This window comes from Podarcis bocagei (genome assembly GCF_964188305.1).
Source record: "Podarcis bocagei genome assembly, chromosome: 1".
In the NCBI taxonomy this organism is placed as follows: Eukaryota; Metazoa; Chordata; class Lepidosauria; order Squamata; family Lacertidae; genus Podarcis; species Podarcis bocagei.
The window spans coordinates 8,516,264-8,535,298 of NC_138125.1; the positions used below are offsets into that span (position 1 = coordinate 8,516,264).

The following is a 19,035-nucleotide window of genomic DNA, read 5'->3' on the forward strand; positions in this document are numbered from 1 at the left end:
GTTGCAACAGGGTGCTTCCCTCACCCGCAGGAGAGAGGAGGGACCCCAAAAAATGGTGTGCAAGGCCTTATAAAGACTTTTGAAATTGCCACCCTGTAGATCAAGACCACCCCCAGAAACATCATACATACATCACAGAAGGGGTGTAACCTAAGACCACCCCTCAGATACCTCATACCTACATCAAAGAAAGGGCGGTCTTAAAACAGAAATTTGAATGTTGTTTTTCTCCTGTCATTGTTTATCTCCTGTCTGCCAGGTTACTTGATTGGATTTCCTGGGGAGCCTGGCCATTCTTTTGTAATGATAAATACTTAGTTTCTGGGCCAAGTCACGGGCTCACACCCTATTCATATATTAAATGTGCCCTTAAGACAGGATTTGTGAGGAAAGAGACAATGGGAGTGTTCCCACTTTGACCTTGCAGAGAAAACATTTGCTCAGTTTAGGAATCAAAATGGTTCCAGGTCAGTCTTCCTGTGCTGATCTATGTATGGGCTTGGTTGGTACGTTTATGAACATTACCATATATCTAAGACCATAAAATTCCTATCACAATATTGTAGCACTATGGCGGTGTGAGAACAGAGGAGTTACACCCCTTCTGTGATGTATGTATGTGCCAAATGTCCCAATGGTCTGACTCTGTGTAAGGCAGCTCCCCATGTTCCTGTTAGGATATTTCCGTTCCACCTTAAAAGGGAGCAGGCTTTGTGAGTCAGAGTCTGCGTATTTCCTGTTTCACACTGAAGCAGGCAGTCATGTTTTTTTTGTTCTGATCAACGCTGAATAAAACTTGTAAATAATGCTCTCCTGAGTGTGACTTTTGCTGTGCATTATCTGCTGATAGAGTGTGCATGAGCTTTGGAATGTGGCAAGCTATTTCTGGAAGCTCGTGTCACTAATTGCTGATACTGTATCTACGGGAGATCGATGGATCGTCCGGTAGCCGGCTTGGGGGCCATGATGGACTTTGTCTCCCTGGCAGTATCCCAACAGTTCCTAAGCATTCTAAATGGAGTGCATTTGTTAAGGAATGCAGACTCTCCAAGTTTCCATCCCTGTTTTTGATATGATCCTTAGGATGTCCCTATTTTCACTGGAGAAAAGCTGGAGAGTATGGGAATGACTCCATCTCACTAAGATCCAGCAGGCTACCAAGAAGCTGGGAACAATGTGGGATGTAACTTGCCCAAGTTCCCTCAATATTGTGCACCATTGTTCTTTGAATATGGTTGATCACCAGTGTTGAAGCAATGATTCTTCAACATCAACTTCGTTGGACTGGTCATGTTGTGTGGATGCCTGATGATCGTCTTCCAAAGCAACTACTCTATTCTGAATTTAAAAATGGAAAGCGTATTGCTGGTGGTCAACAAAAGAGGTTTAAAGACTGTCTCAAGGCAAATCTAAAAAAAAAGTAGTATAAACACTGACAACTGGGTAACACTGGCCTGCGAGCGCTCCAGTTTGGAAAACAGCCTTTACCAAAGGTGTTATGGGCTTTGAACTCAGGACGCAAGGGAGAACCATGCTAAGACAAAGGCACGCTTGGCAAACCCTCACCGTGATCAACTTCCGCCCGGAAATGAATGTCCCCACTGTGGAAGGACGTGTGGATCCAGAATTCGCCTCCACATTCACTTACAGACTCATCGTTAAAACCGTGTTTATGGAAGACAATCTTACTTGGCTATGAGTGATCGCCACAGAAGAAGAAGAAAGAAGAATATTGTTGAAACAGAACATGGTTCAAATTCTGCATTGGTTGAGATGAAATCTCTCTTTACCCAGAAAAATAAATTAGAACTGTTTTTCCCCCCCAAAATTTTTTTCAAGGGAAAAAAGAAGAAACAATTTAACACAGCATCCACAATGGTTCCATTTGCAAAGTATGTTTTATCTATGCAAATAGAATGTTTTTGTTGTGTGTTTCTCTGGGTATTATAGAAATTACATTTAGCACCACTTTCATATCTAAGCAAATCCACATTCACCAAGCCTTTATGTCCTGGCCATGCTAGCCACATCACAAGGGCAGTTGTGAGATTGTGTGAACATTAAATTGCCTTTATTTGGGGAATCTTCTGCACGAAGCGTGTGTTGCTGCCACCTGTGCACAAATATGGGCATATCTCCATAGCAAAGCTATATTTAGATTATCTTCTTTATGGAGTGTTTCATTTCCTTTTTTCTTTGTCTTCTAGTGGAGGCCTGAGGTCTTAAGCATTCAGAATTCCCCGCTCTTTGTCCAATGTGAGTGCCAAGAGACCTTGGCTGTCCTCCTCATTTTCAACTTCGCTCCGATTATACTATGACCCTAAAAAGGCTGCGAATTCAGGGATGAAGAAGTGTGGGGTAGGAAAGGTAGGCATACGCAGAAGGGGTTTTTCCTTCTGGTGGCGGCTGGACAGTCAATACCGTGGAATGGGAAAAGTGACCCAAGCAAAAGCACAGATCCCTTCTCCCCAGAGATGCATTCACACACACTTCACTTGGCAGTACCTCAAAACATTATTTCCTCTCAAAACGTTCCAAGAGCTTTTTCCTGCAATTCCATATTTCAGGGGCGGTTATACTTCAGTGGTAGCCAACTCCCAGTTTGGGAGCTTGATCTGGCCCCAAGACAATTATTCTATAGCCCTTCGGAACCCTCCACTGTTTTTGGCGATGGCACATATATATAAATAGTGAGTGAGGGAGACTGTTCCACTGCTGAACAGCTCTTACTGTCAGAAAGTTTTTCCTGATGTTTACTTTCTTGTGACTTGAAGCCATTGGTTCGAGTCTTGCCCTCCAGCGCAGGAGAAAGCAAACATGCTCCCTCTTCCATGTGACAGCCCTTGAGATATTTGAAGATGTCTCTCATATCTCCCCCAGTCCCCTCTTTCCCAGAATAAAAGTACCCAGTTCCTTCAACCACTCCTCATAAGGCTTGGTTTCCAGACCCTTAATCAACTTGGTTGCTCTCCTCTGCACACATTCCAGTTTTGAGAATCCAATTAAGACCCTCCCTCCCTCTCTTGGTTGCAGAATACCCGGCTATTTCACAGTTTATTGGGAACTGCATAACCTAAAGAGCAACTAGTGAGTTTTTAAGGAATCAGCAGAATGACACAATGGCATAAAATTATAAAAAGCTCAACCGAAGTCCTTGAGTGCAACTCATTTTTATGTCAGTCTCCACCTGAATGAAATGAAAAATTCTTCTCCAGTGGACATGTAGCAGACTGACTCCTTTGGGGCGGTGTTATTTTTACCCTCTGCTGTCTTTTTGTGAGCTTGGTTTTGGTTCCACAGGTGCCAGGAAGGAAGATACCAGTTCAAACAGCACAGCTAACCAGGCCAGACCAACGACGATCCAAACGGCTGCGAGCATCTGGTAGCCCGGAAAATAGTCTCTGTCATGCTTCATCCCTGGAGACACAGAGAAAAGCAACAATAATGTGTGAGGAGGTGATGGTGATTTAAAGGACCCACCAACTCAGTTTATCCAAATCTCATTAGGTCATTTTCAAACCATACATTTAAAAACACATTTCTACCACTGAATTGTGGGAAGACGAACACAGGAAACTGCCAATGTCCTTATTATTGCCTATTCATGGTGGTTTGGGCTCATGATGCTGTTTGAGCCTGGTTGTGCTACCACATTTCCAATCGGTGCACATCCTATAACTTCCTGCATAATAATAATAATAATAATAATAATAATAATAATAATAATAATAATATCCCACCCTCCCCAGCCGAAGCCGGGCTCAGGGCGGCTAACAACAGTCAAATAATCCAACATTCTAAAAACATTTCATTATAAAAATTAATTAAAATCAAATTGGTGGCAACCATTAAGCAAAATTCTGTGCAATAAAAATATTTTTTTTTTTTTTTACCCCACCCATCTCACTGGGTTTCCCCAGCCACTCTGGGAGGCTTCCAGCATATATCAAAACATTATAAAACATACAACATTAAGAACTTCCTTATACAGGACTGCCTTCAGATGTCTTCTAAAGGTTGAGTAATTCTTTATCTCCTTGACATCTGAAGAGAGGGTGTTCAGCAGGGAGGGTGCCACCACTGAGAAGGCCCTCTGCCTGGTTCCCTGTAATCTCACTTCCCACAGGGGGGGAACCGCCAGAAGGCTCTCAGAACTGGACCTCCGAGTCCAGGCTGAACGATGGGGGTGGAGACGCTCCTTCAGGTATACAGGGCTGAGGCCGTTTAGGGCTTTAAAGGTCAGCATCAGCACTCTGAGTTTTATACCAGAAAGGTTCTAGTTTATTTTGTTGGCAACAGGGCAAAAAATGGTCAAAGGCCTGGAAATGATGCCTTATGAGGAACGGCTAAGGGAGCTGGGCATGTTTAGCCTGGAGAAGAGGAGGTTAAGGGGTGATATGATAGCCATGTTCAAATATATAAAAGGATGTCACATAGAGGAGGGAGAAAGGTTGTTTTCTGCTGCTCCAGAGAAGCAGACATGGAGCAATGGATCCAAACTACAAGAAAGAAGATTCCACCTAAACATTAGGAAGAACTTCCTGACAGTAAGAGCTGTTTGACAGTGGAATTTGCTGCCAAGGAGTGTGGTGGAGTCTCCTACTTTGGAGGTCTTTAAGCAGAGGCTTGACAACCATATGTCAGGAGTGCTCTGATGGTGTTTCCTGCTTGGCAGGGGGTTGGACTCGATGGCCCTTGTGGTCTCTTCCAAATCTATGATTCTATGATTCTATGTTTGCTCCAGTTGTTGGTCACAGGCAGCAGTTGTGGCAGTTGCTAGCTAAGAGAATTGTGCAAAATCACCGTCCAGGAAAGCATTTTCTTTCTTCCATGTTTGCTGCAACTAGCCCAACACCCTGCAACGCAGGAATCTTAAGGAAAGCATCCAGGACAGATGGCCATCCAACCTCTGCTTAAACTCCTTCAAGGAAAGAGAGTCCACCACATCTCATGGGAGTTTGTTCCACTGCCGAACAGCTCTTACTGTCAGAATTTCCCCCCAAATGTTTAGTCAGCATCCCTTTTCTTGTAACTTGAAGAGATTGGTTTGAGTCCTCCCCTCCAGAGCAGGAGAAAACAAGCATACTCCCTCTTCCATGTGACAGCCCTTGAGATATTTGATGATGGCAATCGTATCGCCTCTCAGACTCCTTTTCTCCAGGCTAAACATACCCAGCTCCTTCAACCAATCATAAAGCTTGGTTTCCAGACCCTTGATCATCTGTTCTTGAGAAACTTAAAATATGGTTTGGGTTCCAAATTATAATCATTGCAAGCCATCATTTTGGATGAAACCTGATCTGAGCTTTCATATTTTTCAGTACAACAGATTGGTTGCCACCAGTACCTTGAGGCCACAAATGACCTAGTATTATCTGTAGAACCCGTTGAGCCCACAATATGAAAGTATTTTGAAAGCCTTACCTATTTGATAGTCTCCAAAACCAATGGTGCTGAGTGTAATAAATGTAAAATAGATAGCTTCACTATAATTCCAGCCCTCCATCCATTGAAAGAAGAACGATGGCAAAATAAGAAACATTAGAATTCCCGCACCCACAAACACGACAACGTATCTTCCTGATTTCTGAAAAATAAAGCAAAAGAAAAGAAAAGAAAAGAAAAAAGGCAGTTCTCATGCAACAGAGCTCAGTTCTCTCAACCTACAGCCATGCACTGTGATTTTAGGTTGCATTAACAGATAATAATAATAATTCCACCCTAGTTAGACTTCATCTGGAGCACAGTTTCCCGCTGATGTCACAATTTTTGGTGGTTGAGCTCTATGGTAGTTACACTTATTCCTATTTGAAGGCGGAGCAAGCGTTAATCTTCCTCGCTTAATTAGAGGGCATAATGCCCATGTCTAATTTAGTCTTGTCTTCCTAATCAGATATGCATATGTATATGCAATATAATAGAAGAAGAGATCTGTTGGATCAGGCAAGGGTCCAACTAGTCGAGGATCCTGTTCTCATCGAAGCTGACTAGATGCCCACAGGAAACCTGCAAACAGGACCTGAGTGCTGTCTATGTCTATAGCAGTCTATGTCGGCCTCAGTCTTGTGACTGGTAAGATTAGAAATTATCTCCAGATAAAGTAACTGAATTACCTTGTTTTCTTTCCCAGACAGTTTCTCTGCACAGCTTTCGCAGATTCCTGAGACTGAAGAGCCAATATAGTTCAAGCAGACAAGGTTGAAGGGGATTCCAAAGAGAGCAAAAATAACACAAAAGAGCTGACCTTCTTTCGTTTGGGGACAGAGGTTTCCGTAGCCTGTTGAAAAATGAAAAATGTGTTGCAAAGGACGTCAACAACTATCGATCTGCCAATTACCGTACCTAGAGAAGTTAGTATGGAAGTGAGAGCTGGACCATAAAGAAGGCTGATTGCCGAAGAATTGATGCTTTTGAATTATGAATCATAGAATCATAGAATCATAGAATCATAGACTCATAGAATCATAGAATCATAGAGTTGGAATAGACCACAAGGGCCATCAAGTCCAACCCCCTGCCAAGCAGGAAACACCATCAGAGCACTCCTGACATATGGTTGTCAAGCCTCTGCTTAAAGACCTCCAAAGGAGACTCCACCACACTCCTATGGTTCTGGAGGAGACTCTTGAGAGTCCCATGGACTGCAAGAAGATTAAACGTATCCATTCTGCAGGAAATTAGCCCTGAGTGCTCACTGGAAGGACAGATCGTGAAGCTGAGGCTCCAATACTTTGGCCACCTTGTGAGAAGAGAAGACTCCCTGGAAAAGACCCTGATGTTGGGAAAGATGGAGGGCACAAGGAGAAGGGGATGACAGAGGACGAGATGGTTGGACAGTATTCTCGAAGCCACAAACATGAGTCTGACCAAACTGCGGGAGGCAGTGGAAGACAGGAGTGCCTGGCGTGCTCCTTTCCATGGGGTCACGAAGAGTCGGACACAACTAAACGACTAAACAACAATGATTTGATATCATAATAATGTGGCCCATATTGGAGTGTTATTAATGAAAATTAATAAAAATTATATCTTAAAAAAAACAGAATTCAATTTGGCTGCTGGTGTAAGAAGAGGCATTAATTAAGAGGCTGAAAAACAAAGCTAAAAGCTTATCTTAAATTATCGATGCTCAATAACGTTTACCAATGGATAAGGATGATCTGCTTAGTTTAAAATCTTCACCTTATATTACTTTTAACTCTCCATTCCTTCAGTGAGATTAAATCCATTAGCATGGGAATAATAATATAATTGTAATTTATTATTTATGTGTCGCCCATCTGACTGGGTTGCCCCAGCCACTCTGGGTGGCTTCCCCTGTCCCATAGAAACAATACTTCGGTCTTGTCTGGATTCAGCCTCAAACTGTTGGAATGGAATGCACTGTTTACTTAAAGGGACAGACACAAGTTTTCAAAGCAGAGGCTGCTAAGGGAGAGATGAACAGAACTCACTATGGCAAAGACATTGATTGTTGGTATCATTCCACAATTATTGGATGAGCAATTGCAAGAGTTCACAGATGAGATGCACAGAATGGGGAATGAAAATGTATCAGAGAAAGACCAGAATTCTTTAAAACTCATAGAACCTTTGGGGGGAAATATTGATCAACATATGGCAAAGATAGAGAGAGAAAGGATCTTGTGTACAGGTGGAATTGAACTCAGAGGGGAAAACCACCAAGCATCTGGCAATTCATAGAATCGCAGAATAGTAGAATTGTGCTTCACACCAGAAAGCTTAACCAGAGCTTTCCAAACTGTATGTCACAGCACATTAGTGTTTCAGCTGCAGTTTGTAGATGTGTCGCGCGAAGGTTGGAAAAGAATTAGTTTAACCACGAGTTTGCTAGTAATTACTGTGTCACAAAATCTATAAAAAGTGTGTCACCAACCTGAAAAGTTTGGAAAGCTCTGGATTAGACAGTGCTAACAGGGTATGTTCTCCCACTCATTCAGTGCATGGTTTTCCGCATTGAAAGAATTCATCCAGACAAAAAGGGTGTGTGGTTTTTTGTGTATATTGTAGCTTACTGGAAAGAAGTGGCAATCCTATGCAAAGATGAGATTTGAAGGATGATGAAAGAACAAAAGCAAAACCTGCAGCTTAACACAATTTATCTGAGCGAGACCAGTCGGATGCCCTGCATATTATTTTCGGGGAGAAGCCAGCCAGAACCAAATTGTCACTTCCGGCTAGTTGCTACGGAAGATGGCTGAAAATTCCATCTTCTCCATTTCACACGGGTAATTAGAGGCTGAGATGGGAGTAATCAGCCTCCTAAACCCCTCCAGGGCTGGAGGGAGCAGTCTCATCTGCGGTCGCCCAACACCTGGCCCCAAATCCGGAAGGAATAAGGGGCTGGGGGTGCTGGATGGAAAGCCCCCACACGATTCTGTCAATCTCTGAAGCTGTCTCCACGAGCAACAAGTCTCCATTTCTTAAGATGAAAAATTGGATTTAAACAATTAATTCAGCCTCTGAAGACTTAGAAGACTTGAATGGAAAAGGGATTATCATCTGAGGTGCCAGTCTGACGGAACAGAAAGTGGGGGTGAGCCTTTATTTACTTTACTTCGATATTTGCCTGCGTGATAACATTTGGCAAATCCCCTCTGGAAGGAATGGCTAGCGGATTTTTTTATGAAAGCAAGTGAGATTAAAAATTTTGCTGATATAATAAGGTTTTAACAACTCTAATAATTACTAACTGTGTGGAAATGACGGGGGGGGGGGGAATCAAGGTTTTCAACTCTTGGTTTCCTGGAAGATCAAAAGACTCCCTGATTTATTATATTGGAGTAGAAGTGACTTCTCATTAACAACTGGAGAGATGCCAAAGAGTTCTGGATATTTGCCTGGGAGGTTTGTGACGCAGCATTAATCTGGAAGGTGTAAACCTCTAATATTTTACTCTTCGATACTTGTATTTCCAGATTTACTTGGTAAAGCCCCTCCGGGAAAAGCTAATGTTTGAATAAAGGTAAAGGTAAAGGGACCCCTGACCATTAGGTCCAGTCGTGACCGACTCTGGGGTTGCGGCGCTCATCTCGCTTTACTGACCGAGGGAGCCGGCGTACAGCTTCCAGGTCATGTGGCCAGCATGACTAAGCCACTTCTAGCAAACCAGAGCAGCGCACGGAAACACAGTTTACCTTCCCGCCAGAGTGGGACCTATTTATCTACTTGCACTTTGACGTGCTTTTGAACTGCTGAGTTGGCAGGAGCAGGGACTGAGCAATGGGAGCTCACCCTGTCGCGGGGATTCGAACCGCTGACCTTCTGATCAGCAAGTCCTAAGCTCTGTGGTTTAACCCACAGCGCCACCCGCGTCCTAATGTTTGAATAGCAGTTGTTTAAGGAACAACATAGGGAAGACGCCATGATTTGATTCTATTTGGACTGCGTATCAATATGGCAGCCGCCTACAGTGGAAGTCTCCTGGACTGATTTGGCAGAAACACCAGCTTGAGAAGAGAGGATGTGAATTTACAGAGGGGAAGCTTGGATTACAGATTGGGAGCATAAAGAAGAAGAAGGGGGGGACATAAAACCCACACAGAAATATATTGTTTTCACTTAACTCACTTGCAGACTGAACGCAGAGGCTGTTGAAAATAATGATTAACATCAGAATGAATTATGGGAATTATTGTAATGATTATGAAAAGCAGCAGAACTATGAGGTGATTAGGATTCCCTCAGATCTCGAAGCATGGGAAGTCAGCTCAAAATTTATAATTAGGCATAATATTGGAACTGTTCGATTATTGGATAATTTGTATAATTTGGAATATATAATATGGTTTGATTGGATTGTTAAGATGGAAATTTAATAAATATTATTTAAAGAAAGAAAGAACCAAATTACCAATTGTGGATAACATAGTTCCCACGAAGAAGAAAGAATGAGTGAAATCCCAGCTGCTGTGTTTTTCATGAGGATGGGTTCCTACTGGATCTATTCCCGACCGAACAGCGTTTACCAGTTTCTGCAATTGAATGCAAGACTCAGTTTGAATATTCCAACAATAGGAATAGCCCCTCCTCTGATTATCACCAGATACCGCTAACCAAATCACGATGCATTCACAAGGGATGTTCTTCTAGATCAGTCCAGCACGTTCTTCCCCCAGTGGCCAGCCCAATGCTCATGGGAAGCCCACAAACAAGACCTGAGCATAACAGCCCTCCCCTCACTTACTTGTCACCCCCAGTAACTGGTAGGCATAGGGCTTAGGCACACTCAACTTTTCAACTTTATTATTATTATTATTATTATTATTATTATTATTATTATTATTATTTATACCCCGCCCATCTGGCTGGGTTTCCCCAGCCACTCTGGGCGGCTTCCAACAAAACACTAAAATACAATAACCTATTAAACATTAAAAGCTTCCCTAAACAGGGCTGCCTTCAGATGTCTTCTAAAAGTTTGGTACTTATTTTTCTCTTTGACATCTGGTGGGAGGGCATTCCACAGGGCGGGTGCCACTACCAAGAAGGCCCTCTGCCTGGTTCCCTGTAACTTGGCTTCTCGCAGTGAGGGAACCGCCAGAAGGCCCTCGGCACTGGATCTCAGGGTCCGGGCAGAACGATGGAGGTGGAGATGCTCCTTCAGGTATACTGGACCGAGGCCACTGCTTGTGGTTTGCACCAAGCTTTCCCAGTGAAAACTGTGATTTATGTTTGAGTTGTTGAAAGTGATGCAGCGGTTTCACCCTCAAAGCTTAGTGATAAAGTAGGCTCCTTACACAAGACTTAAAGACAAGTCTTGACTTGTCAGGATGGCAACTAGGGCTTTTTTTTAGCCGGAACTCTCTGGAACTCAGTTCCGTCAGCTCTCAAGTGGGCAGCATTGCATTTATCGGAGAAGGAAGGAGGTGTTCATGGTGAGTTCCAAGATCTCCCGGCACCGTTTTTCCAAGAAAAATAGCACTGATGGCAACACTGTCAGAAGTTGTATTGTTTATATATCAAGTTCAATACTAAGTGTTTCTCTCCTTCCTCCAAAAACATACACTCCATCAATTTGCCTAATCCTCCATGGGGATAACATTCCACATGCAGAAGGAAGGCTCTATGCTGGCCACTGATTCTGTCCCCACCTCGATTCCCACCTCCTAAACTGTATTCCCCCCATATATACTTTTTGACCTCTTAACCTCTGGTGTCATGCCACGGTCATCCCTTTCAGTCTTGCTAAAGTAATACCTTACCTGTATGAATAACTCCACCTCTTCTGGGGTGAGAGCGGTGTAGTTCAAAAAAAATTCCTCTTTCATGTGAAACGTTGCCTCTTCTACTTTTTTGTGGTGATCGTTCTCCAGAAGCTCAAAGACGAAGGCACCCATCACAACGTAAGTTAAGAGGCCAGCCAGAAGTAGGACGCCCTGTGCCCTGCTGACATGCATGTTGTTCTGTGTGGGAATGAGGGCCAAGGAAGAAGCAGACACATGAGCGACTATAGTTTAGTAAGCGAGTCCTTATTTGTCTTGACCCAGACTCAACAGTACAGCCCCATAGCTGGGCACTCTCCATAGCTGGGCCCAAGCTAATGAAATGAATTTCTACAGGGAAGGTTCTGCACTTAGGCAGGAAGAACCAGATGCACAAATAGAAGATGGGGGACACATGGCTAAGTAGCAGTACATGTGAAAAGGATCCAGGGGTCTTGGTGGACCACAAGCTGAACGTGTGTTGTTAATACCACAAGGTTTATCTAAATTAGTATTTTTAAACATCAATGAAATGTATCATGACTTATCAATGGATATCAAGAGATAGCAGTCATTGAACCTGACCCTGTGGAGAAAGGTCAATGCTCTTAAACTGAACATAATACCTAGACTAGTTTATATCTTAAGATAAATTCCAATTCATATACCGAGCAAATACTTTCACAATATTAAATCTTTGTTTAGAAAATGCATTTGGGGCTCTTCAGTTCCAAGAATTCATAAAACAGGAGGATTCGGGATCCCAGATTAAGAAATGTATCACCAAGCATATTTACTGTCAGGTACACAATTCTGGAGACCCACAACTGAACATACCGTATTTTGCTCCCCATAGGACGCACCGGCCCATAGGACGCACCTAGTTTTTTGGGGGGGAAATAAAGGAAAAAAAATATTTCCCTCCCCCGGTGCGGGGCTGGAAGAACCAGGTCGGGGAACAGTGGGAAGGTGCACACCGCCTCCCCACTGTCCCCCAAGCTTGTGGGGCTGGCGATGGGGAGAAGTGCGCTGAGCCCGGGACTGCAGGCAGCTCTGCGCAGCCATCGGGAACCGGGCGGGACTTCGCGCCCCGCTCCCGATGGCCGCGCAGCGCTGCGCTGAGCCCCGGACTGCAGGCAGCTCTGCGCAGCCATCGGGAACCTGGCAGGACTTTGCGCCCCGCTCCCGATGCCCGTGCAGAGCTGCGCTGAGCCCGGGACTGCAGGCAGCTCTGTGCAGCCATCGGGAACCGGGCGGGACTTCGCGCCCCACTCCCGATGGCCGCGCAGAGCTGCGCTGAGCCCGGGACTGCAGGCAGCTCTGCGCTGCCACCGTGAGCCGGGCGGGACTTCGCGCCCCGCTCCCGATGGCCACGCAGAGCTGCGCTGAGCCCGGAACTGCAGGCAGCTCTGCGCTGCCACCGTGAGCCGGGCGGGACTTCGCGCCCCGCTCCCGATGGCCACGCAGAGCTGCGCTGAGCCCGGAACTGCAGGCAGCTCTGCGCTGCCACCGTGAGCCGGGCGGGACTGCGCACCCCGCTCCCGATGCCCACGCAGAACTGCACTGAGCCAGGGACTGCAGGCAGCTCTGCGCAGCCATCGGAGCCGGTCTCCTGAGGGTTGCGCAGAGCTTCCTGAAGCCTGGAGAGCGAGAGGGGTCCAGGCTTCAGCGAAAGCCTGCATTCGCCCCATAGGACACATACACATTTCCCCTTCATTTTTGGAGGGGAAAATGTGCGTCCTATAGGGTGAAAAATATGGTAACTGTCTAGATTGGGTACCTTAGAACAGTGTTTCCCAACCTTGGGTCTCCAGCTAGTTTTGGACTACAACTCCCTTCATCCCTAGCTAGCAGGACCAGTGGTTAAGGATGATGGGAATTGTAGTCTGAAAACAGCTGGAGAGCCAAGGTTGGGAAACACTGCCTTAGAATATTCCTACGTAGCACTGCAAGAAACATGGGTGGCACTCGGGTCTAAATACATTAATATTCGAGGTACTATTGAAACAACAACATCAGTTCAAACAATATGGCATCACATGCCCCAAAAATATACATTTGACCTCTTCTCCCATGACAAAATGACTTTGTGGGGAAACCCATCTTTAAAAATTGGGAAAGAAATGGTTGTATGGAAGAGGTGGATGAATTTGGGTATGTTAATGTTAGACCAGCTGATAAATGAAGAGGATGTATATTATACATATTCCTTTTGAAGAGACAAATACAGACTACCTACAATGGCAATATCTCCTGATATTGCTAACCACCATCTACGGAACATCTACTTTTACAGCCTCAGAGACCCCAGAGATAAGAAAGCAGTTGATTCATTCTTATGCAGCAAAAAACGGCCATCAACATATATAAATCAATTTTATGTACAGGTACTGAGGGAGGGATGGGATAAAGAATTAGAGACCTAAATTTTCACCTCACAGTGGGAAACTCTTTTAAGTGCCTTAACAGGGGATCTCTGTACCTTAAATTGAGGCTCATACAACAAAAAATAATATTTCGAATATACTGGACCCCATTACATTTGTTTAGTAAAGGGCTATCTAAGGTATCTAACTGTTGGAGATGCACTCGGTAAAATGCTTCCCCCAAACCTATGTGTTTTTCATTGTCCTATATTGAAAGATTTTTGGCAGAAGGTAACAGAAGCTATCAACAGAACTGTACGGAATAATCTGACATTTACAGTGCAAAATATACTTTTGAATTATATACCCAGGAAATGAAACCTTACGAAAGGACAATATGAGTGGACTCTCCATGCCCTTACCACGGCAAAAAGATGAATACTGATGAATTGGAAAAATAAAAGTGTGGCACTCAGATGACAAAAACCATATGTGAATATGTTGCTAGAAAGACTAGAAAAAGTGAGTATTTTGAAAATGGTGCTTCATGTTGTATAGGTGTCTAAAATAAAATATTATATTAACTGTGAAAAATCAAGACTGCTTCAATGACTTCTCAGGAAAGTCGGTTAGGACACTGCATGTCAAAACACACTTTCTCTTTCCGGGTTTGGTTTGGTTTCTTAAGAAATACAGTTCATTGGGAAACATGGAGGGAGAAAACCAGGAGGCTTTGTCATGGTGGAGCTAGTGTGTTTTCCCACATCCATAACCAGCCCAGGGATCATTTATAGGAGGGAATTGAAAGGAGCGGAGAGGTCTTTGCTTGGCCCCTCACTCACCCTGACAGGGTCCTTTGATTCTAATTCTTCTTAAATTATCCACTTCATCAACTCCCAGTATTTGATGGGAGAGTCTCAGTGGCTTCCTTTCACTGGGTAGCTATTTGGGAGGAGCAGCTTAACCCCCTCCCACAAGGGCTCTATGAGGTCATGAGTACATTCCCCTCTTTTACTTACCTGGTCCTCTGTGAGGTCACCCCCTCTGTACCAGCTGGGCTGCTGACAGCCTCTAGGTCTGAAAAGCTGGTAGGAAGATCAGCCCACAGTATTTTAGAAATGTACAGGGAGCAAGCTTGATCTATTGTCAAGCAATGGGAATGCTCATCAGATTTGCAGATGCCACCAAACTGGGAGGGGTAGCTAATGCCACAGAAGAAAGAATCAGAATCTAGGGTTGCCATTTCTCCTCTTTTTCCAGGATGTGCCCTCTTTTTCATGGGCAGTGTCTTCATAGCGATCCATAAAGAAGTAGTAGCTTAGAGGCCAACTAAGTATGTTCTGGGTATAAGCTTTGGTGAAGCTCTGAAGAAGTGTGCATGCACACAAAAGCTTATAACCAGAACATACTTAGAGACCAACTAAGTATGGTCTCTAAGGTGCTACTGGGCCATTTTTTTATTTATTTTGACTGCGTCAGATCAATAACTAAGGAGATAGTACAAGAATATTTGGCTAGTTTAGATGTATTCAAGTCTCCAGGGCCAGATGAACTGCATCCAAGAGTATTAAAAGAACTGGCAGATGTGATCTCAGAACCACTGGCAGTCATCTTTGAGAATTCCTGGAGAACAGGCGAAGTCCCGGCAGACTGGAGGAGGGCAAATGTTGTCCCTATTTTCAAAAAGGGGAAAAGAGAGGACCCAAATAATTACCGCCCAGTCAGTCTGACATCAATAGCAGGGAAGATTCTGGAGCAGATCATTAAGCAAACAGTCTGTGAGCACCTAGAAAGGAATGCTGTGATCACCAATAGTCAGCATGGATTTCTGAAAAATAAGTCATGTCAGACTAACCTGATCTCGTTTTTTGACAGAATTACAAGCCTGGTAGATGAAGGGAATGCAGTGGATGTAGCCTACCTTGATTTCAGCAAGGCATTTGACAAGGTGCCCCATGATATTCTTGTAAAGAAGCTGGTAAAATGCGGTCTTGACTATGCTACCACTCAGTGGATTTGTAACTGGCTGACTGACCGAACCCAAAGGGTGCTCATCAATGGTTCCTCTTCATCCTGGAGAAGAGTGACTAGTGGGGTGCCACAGGGTTCTGTCTTGGGCCCGGTCTTATTCAACATCTTTATCAACGACTTGGATGATGGACTCAAGGGCATCCTGATCAAATTTGCAGATGACACCAAACTGGGAGGGGTGGCTAACACCCCAGAGGACAGGATCACACTTCAAAACGACCTTGACAGATTAGAGAACTGGGCCAAAACAAACAAGATGAATTTTAACAGGGAGAAATGTAAAGTATTACACTTGGGCAAAAAAAATGAGAGGCACAAATACAAGATGGGTGACACCTGGCTTGAGAGCAGTACATGTGAAAAGGATCTAGGAGTCTTGGTTGACCACAAACTTGACATGAGCCAACAGTGTGACGCGGCAGCTAAAAAAGCCAATGCAATTCTGGGCTGCATCAATAGGAGTATAGCATCTAGATCAAGGGAAGTAATAGTGCCACTGTATTCTGCTCTGGTCAGACCACACCTGGATTACTGTGTCCAGTTCTGGGCACCACAATTCAAGAAGGACACTGACAAACTGGAACGTGTCCAGAGGAGGGCAACCAAAATGGTCAAAGGCCTGGAAACGATGCCTTATGAGGAACGGCTAAGGGAGCTGGGCATGTTTAGCCTGGAGAAGAGGAGGTTAAGGGGTGATATGATAGCCATGTTCAAATATATAAAAGGATGTCACATAGAGGAGGGAGAAAGGTTGTTTTCTGCTGCTCCAGAGAAGTGGACACGGAGCAATGGCTCCAAACTACAAGAAAGAAGATTCCACCTAAACATTAGGAAGAACTTCCTGACAGTAAGAGCTGTTCGACAGTGGAATTTGCTGCCAAGGAGTGTGGTGGAGTCTCCTACTTTGGAGGTCTTTAAGCAGAGGCTTGACAACCATATGTCAGGAGTGCTCTGATGGTGTTTCCTGCTTGGCAGGGGGTTGGACTCGATGGCCCTCATGGTCTCTTCCAACTCTATGATTCTATGATTCTATTCTATTATTCTATTCTAACACATAACCTGCCTGAATCTATTAGTGACCCATAGTTAAAAGCAGAAATCGGCAAATGTGTCCTCTTTTTACAACCCTAAATTGAACCCAAGCTAACAAAATGAATTTCAGTAGGGTACTGCACTTAGGCAAGAAGAACCAGATGCACAAATTTAGGATGGGGGACACCTGGCTTACTAACAGTACATGCGAAAAGGATCTAGGGATTTTGGTGGACCACAGGCTGAACATAAGTCAATAGTATGATTCAGCAGCAAAGCTAATGCTATTGTTAAACCCTTGGAATGAATAAATGCTAGGATTTTGGTTAATTGGGTTATGGATTAAAACATAAACTGCAGAGCTGTTCCAGACAGGGAATTCCTGGGCTGGCTTATGCAAATTAACCTGGCTGACCCAAGGCTATCAAGAGTACAATAGGGGTCATTAACAATGCAAGGGAACTTCTCTCCTGCCCCTAGGTGTGAATTAACATTGGAGATTTGGGAGGTTGCCATGGTACCAGTTCTGGGGGAGGGCAAGGGGTTTCTGGGAGAAAGAAGGAGGGGGGAAGAAGAGGTCCATCTTGGAGAGGGAGGCAGCAGGATGCCTGTACTGCTGCCTCTTGAACTGACAATGTCGTAAGATCTGGACTCCTTCCATGCAGACTGAAGGTGTAAATACTTATTTTTCCGACCCCGAGGTGGTTATCACCAGTGGAGGCCAAGGCTCGGAAAAAACCCAATATGGAGGCCGGTTGGCCGAAATATTGGGAAATAGTAGAAAAAATTGGAGATAATTGGAAATTGCAGAGCTATGAAAAACTAAAGAATAAGGTGCAGGACTGGTTTCATTATGCCCAAATTCATGAGGTTTTTAAGTTGGACAAAAAAACAGGATTCCAGGTGGAAAAATCGAAACTGGAGACAGAACTGTTAGAACCAAAGACTAAGTTATTATCAAGAATGTATAACTTGCTGCTTAAATGGAATACTCAGGATGAAACAGTTAAATCAGCCATGATAAAATGGGCTCAAGACATTGGGTACAACATCATGTTTGAAGACTGGGAAAGGTTATGGACCACCGGTATGAAATTTACGGCATGTAATGCCTTGAAAGAAAACATTATGAAAATGATATACAGGTGGTACATGACCCCAGTCAAGCTTGCTAAGATATACCATTTGTCTGATAATAAATGTTGGAAATGTAAGGAGGCTGAAGGGACATTCTTTCACCTATGGTGGACCTGTCCAAAAGTGAAGGCCTTCTGGGAAATGATTTACAATGAGTTAAAAAAGGTGTTTAAGTACACCTTCCCTAAGAAACCAGAGGCCTTTCTCTTGGGCATTGTCGGCCAAAAGGTGTTGAAGAAGGATAGAACGTTTTTTATGTATGCAACTACAGCAGCAAGAATTCTCATCGCAAAACATTGGAAGACTCAAGATTTACCCACACTGGAAGAGTGGCAGACGCAATTGATGGACTACATGGAATTGGCCGAGATGACTGCCAGAATCCGAGATTTGGGAGAAGAAGCAATGGAGGAGGACTGGAAAAAATTTAAGGACTATTTGCAAAAATTTTATAAGTTATATGAACTATAAAAACTCGCATGACTAGGAAAGGTTAGCTCCAGCAATGAGAGTTGAGAATATTGAAATTAGGTAATACTGATGAAAAAATTAAATGTTTAAATGTCTAAAACGATATTATATTTGGTCATAAGGTAAATGGATAATAAGTAATTTAAACTTAAAATACAAGGTTTTGAAAGTATAAAGGAAACACATGAAACAAGGTTACAATTTGCTGATAACTTTATTGTTAAGAATGCATTGTGGGAGATGTGGGGAAGTCCGATAGATGACTGAAATAAGTTTTGAAGCGATTTTCTTTTTCTTTTATTTTCTTGCTGTTCTTGTTTCTTTGTATATCTGACTGGTTACTTTTATCTGGAAAAAATGCAATAAAATTTCTATTAAAAAAAATAAATAAATACTTATTTTTCCATGTATAAGACTACTGGTATATTTCCTCCAAAAAAATTAAAGTTCAAAATTGGGTGTCGTCTTAAAGTACGACAGTTTCCGCCGTGTCGTCTATTCTCCAAAGTGACTCTAGGCTACATCAACAGTAACACAGAGAATGTATTTAGAGTAAACTCCAAAAAAGCAAAAGCAAATAAATGGCCAGGAGATTGTCTAATAACTTTCACCACCAATAAACTAAGGAATAAAATCTTGCAGACTAGGGGTCAAAGAAAATTTAGAATCAAGGCAAAAGAGATTATAATCCTGAAAGAAATTCCGCCATGTCTATTGAAAAAAAGAGACAAATTCTAATTTCTGGCTAAAGCATTGAAAACCAAACCAATAAA

At 43.5% G+C, this 19,035-nt stretch overlaps 1 protein-coding gene across 1 annotated transcript; it reads right to left on the reverse strand.

Annotated features, from left to right (window-relative positions):
- Window positions 1-3,154: 3,154 nt before the first annotated feature.
- On the reverse strand, window positions 3,155-14,571 carry LOC308587054 (potassium channel, subfamily K, member 16-like). Its single transcript, XM_081194431.1, has 6 exons — window positions 14,434-14,571; window positions 11,226-11,426; window positions 9,875-9,995; window positions 6,114-6,277; window positions 5,425-5,587; window positions 3,155-3,417 (listed from the first exon to the last, which is right to left on the reverse strand). Exons 2-6 carry the CDS (start codon window positions 11,418-11,420, stop codon window positions 3,257-3,259), a joined length of 804 nt encoding a protein of 267 aa, XP_081050557.1. The 5' UTR covers window positions 11,421-11,426; window positions 14,434-14,571; the 3' UTR covers window positions 3,155-3,256.
- Window positions 14,572-19,035: the final 4,464 nt, after the last annotated feature.